This window comes from Mandrillus leucophaeus, unplaced genomic scaffold (assembly GCF_000951045.1).
Source record: "Mandrillus leucophaeus isolate KB7577 unplaced genomic scaffold, Mleu.le_1.0 Scaffold214, whole genome shotgun sequence".
NCBI classification, from domain to species: Eukaryota; Metazoa; Chordata; class Mammalia; order Primates; family Cercopithecidae; genus Mandrillus; species Mandrillus leucophaeus.
Genome location: NW_012102188.1, coordinates 1,817,395 through 1,820,480, shown reverse-complemented (window position 1 = coordinate 1,820,480; position 3,086 = coordinate 1,817,395). Strand labels below are relative to the sequence as shown.

Here is a 3,086-nt window from a genome sequence, read left to right as displayed (position 1 = left end):
GCACACAGTAACCAAACACTTCTTGAAAGGAAAAAAAGCACTCATCCATCCTGCTGCTGACACCCACAGAGCTCCCCCACCACTGGAGGCACTGAACTCAAAGAAGATGCTTCTAGAAGGCTAGGGGAGAACAGTCACCCTTAGGGGCTGCACTCTCACACCACTCCTGCAGTCTGGGCTGTAACCTCAGGCTGAGCTCATTGTAGGGTGCCTCTGTTCACACCTGTAATTCCTTCCAGCAGGCAGAGGTGGGAGGATCACTTAAGCCCAAGAAGTTTGAGACTAGCCTGGGCAACATAGTGAAACCTCATCTCTACAAAAATTAAAAAAAAAAAAAAAAACAAACACGAACAAACAAAAAAAAACTCCTGACAGCCTTTTTAAGAACCCCAGCCTTGACTTTCAGGAGAGTCTTGATAATGAGGAAACACCCATGCAAGAGAATCACAATAATCACAGGTGCTCAAATGCAGGTCACACGAGGAACCAGGGTGCTGGAGTCACACACTCTACCAGAAGGAGACCCGTTTTGAGAGGTAAGATGTCATAGCAGCTCTCAAATGCTGACTGAGTTCTCTCATGAAAAAACATCAGGACAGAACTGGGACCAATGAGTAAAATTTACCTGTGGGTGCATTTCCCTTCCGCTGGAGCTCACCGGGGAGGACACTTCCCTTCCGCTGGAGCTCACCGGGGAGGACACTTCCCTTCCACTGGAGCTCACCGGGGAGGACACTTCCCTTCCACTGGAGCTCACCGGGGAGGACACTTCCCTTCCGCTGAAATTCACCGGGGAGGACACTTCCCTTCCGCTGGAACTCACTGGGGAGGACATTTCCCTTCTAGAACCCAAACTGAGATGCAGACTGGTTTGGGTGTACTCAGCCAATTTTATTCATTGAGAATTAATGAAGCAAGTAAATGAATAGTTGTTAAGGGCCTCTATGTCCCAGGGACACTGTTAGACCCTGGAGATACCATGAAGACCCAAAAGACATGGCCTAACCCATGTGGGCTTCGTACCTACCCATGTGGAGTCAGCAAGGAAGACAGATAGTGATCGAAACAGTCACTCAGCGATGAATGTCCTGCTGGCATGTGCAGAGAGGAGGGAAGAAGAGCTGGGGGACCACAGAGCACCTGACCTTCTCGGGGACACGAGGGGCTTTTCTGAGGAAGGGCTGCCTGAGCAGAGGCCTGAAGGATGAGGGACCTCAGCTCCTCAAAGTGAGGTGAGAATGAACCTGAGGAGAAAGCAGCATCTACAGAGGCCCTGGGGTGGATGGAGCAGGGGAGTTGAGGGGCTGAGAGGCCCGCGGAGCTGAGGAGCAGCAGGCGTGGTGGGTCAGTGGGAAGGGAGAGAGGCTGGGATGCTGAGAGGAGCCAGGTGCAGGGATGAGGCCATGGTGAGGGGCCTCATGTTTATCCTTGAACAATGGGAAGCCACTGAGGGTCAGATCTGCCTTCTGGAAACATTACACTGGCTGTTGTGAGGACAGAGTGGAGGAAGATCAATTGTAGTTTTGCATCAGATTGAAACTCACTTTTTGATGCGATTCTGCAGGACAGTCCTTTCAAGGCTTTTCTTTTGTTGTCTCCATCATCCTCACAAAGACCACAGTCCTTGGCGTCCACGTGATCAGTGAGCTTCCCATCTTGTACTTCTTCCCTTCAAGGAGGAAGAGACAACAGAAACGCAGTCAGGTCCCTCGGCAGAGTCCCTCACCTGGCCTCCCAGGCATGGTCTGGTGGTCAGTGTCCAGCTACACCAGGGCACTCATCTAGAGAGACCCCTGACAACGGGCACACGGGGCCAGGCTAGGTGCCACCAGGCACCAACAGGTTAAACACGGCAGGGTCTTTGAGTGACGCCCACCTCTAAGTCTGAGGGTCACCCAGGGAGATGCACTACTCCGTCTTGGATTCCCACTCCGAGCTCTTGAATCTTCTCTTCAAAAGCAGTTTCCACTTCACTTTTTTTCTAATGAATATGCCACAAAGAATGCCTCTGAGACAAATGCTATGAAAATCCTGAGGAGGAAGAGGTGGAGGGGGTTAGGTTGAACAGCTGCAGTGTAGGTGACAAGGAATCCTGGCTCCAAAGAGCGCTTGAGCCCAAGTACAAAGGCAGCCTATTGCTGCAGAGAAAATGCAAGACACGGGGAGAAATGACAACAAAGTATGCCCCAAGGACTGGACAGAACTCCCATTCAATCCAGAGACTCATTCCTCCTCTACATCCTAATTAAACAATGAATATCAGGAAGAAAATACAGTTTATTTGAAGGAGAACCTGCAAGGGGTTCCCAGGCACTCCCTTGTGGTCAGATCAGCAAGTCTGGTCTGCAATGGAACAGGGACTGAGAATGGGCCTCCTACCTCTCCGTCCCATAGAAAGAGCCTAGGGGCTAACATGGGCACTCTTTTCCCTTGGTGCCCCCACTGCACTTGGGACAGAAGATTCCTAGGACCCATACCTGAGTCATCTGTGTTCTCCATAGTCTGCACCAAGCCAGATCTGGCCTAGAGCGGGAGCCTGGGGACAACATCCTCTTTTGTGATGACCACTATTTGCCAGGCAGTGTGCTGGGGTCCAGAGATCACAGAAAAAAGAGAGTCCCATTCTTCCAGACCCTCACAGGCTAGTGAGCGGGAGCATAAGCCATCTTGATGTGGGTGCTGAGTGCTAGAATGCAGGGTACTGAGAAGTCCCTGGGACCATCCAGACCCTGCACTGCAGAGCACCAGGAGGGCCCCCAGGAGATGAAACCAGCTGGGTAGCACCCTTAGAAAACTGTTATTAGGGCAGATGTTAATAGAAATCACCCCAAAGTAAAGTCTGGAAACATCCACGAAGATGAATTGTGACTGGTTATCATAAAATGTATTGCCCAGTTTGAGTGTTTCTTCATTTATATGGTAGGAGACAATGTCCATTTCTCAGGAGTTTTGAAGATTAAATGAAGTGATGTGTGAAAGTACTTTATTATCAATGATTCTAACCTTTGGCCCAGTAGTAAAAGTACTTAATCCTCTTTTTGATTTTTTTTCTTTTGTAGCAAGATTTTTAAAAAATCTCTTTTATT

At 49.7% G+C, this 3,086-nt stretch overlaps 1 protein-coding gene across 1 annotated transcript in view; it reads right to left on the bottom strand.

Moving 5' to 3' along the window:
• The window catches only part of LOC105540059 (two pore calcium channel protein 2-like), a 122,296-nt gene that overhangs the window by 56,789 nt on the left and 62,421 nt on the right, over nucleotides 1–3,086 (bottom strand). The window contains 2 exon segments of the mRNA XM_011980553.1: nucleotides 626–822; nucleotides 1,545–1,669. Coding sequence (XP_011835943.1) covers nucleotides 626–822; nucleotides 1,545–1,669 — 322 coding nt within the window.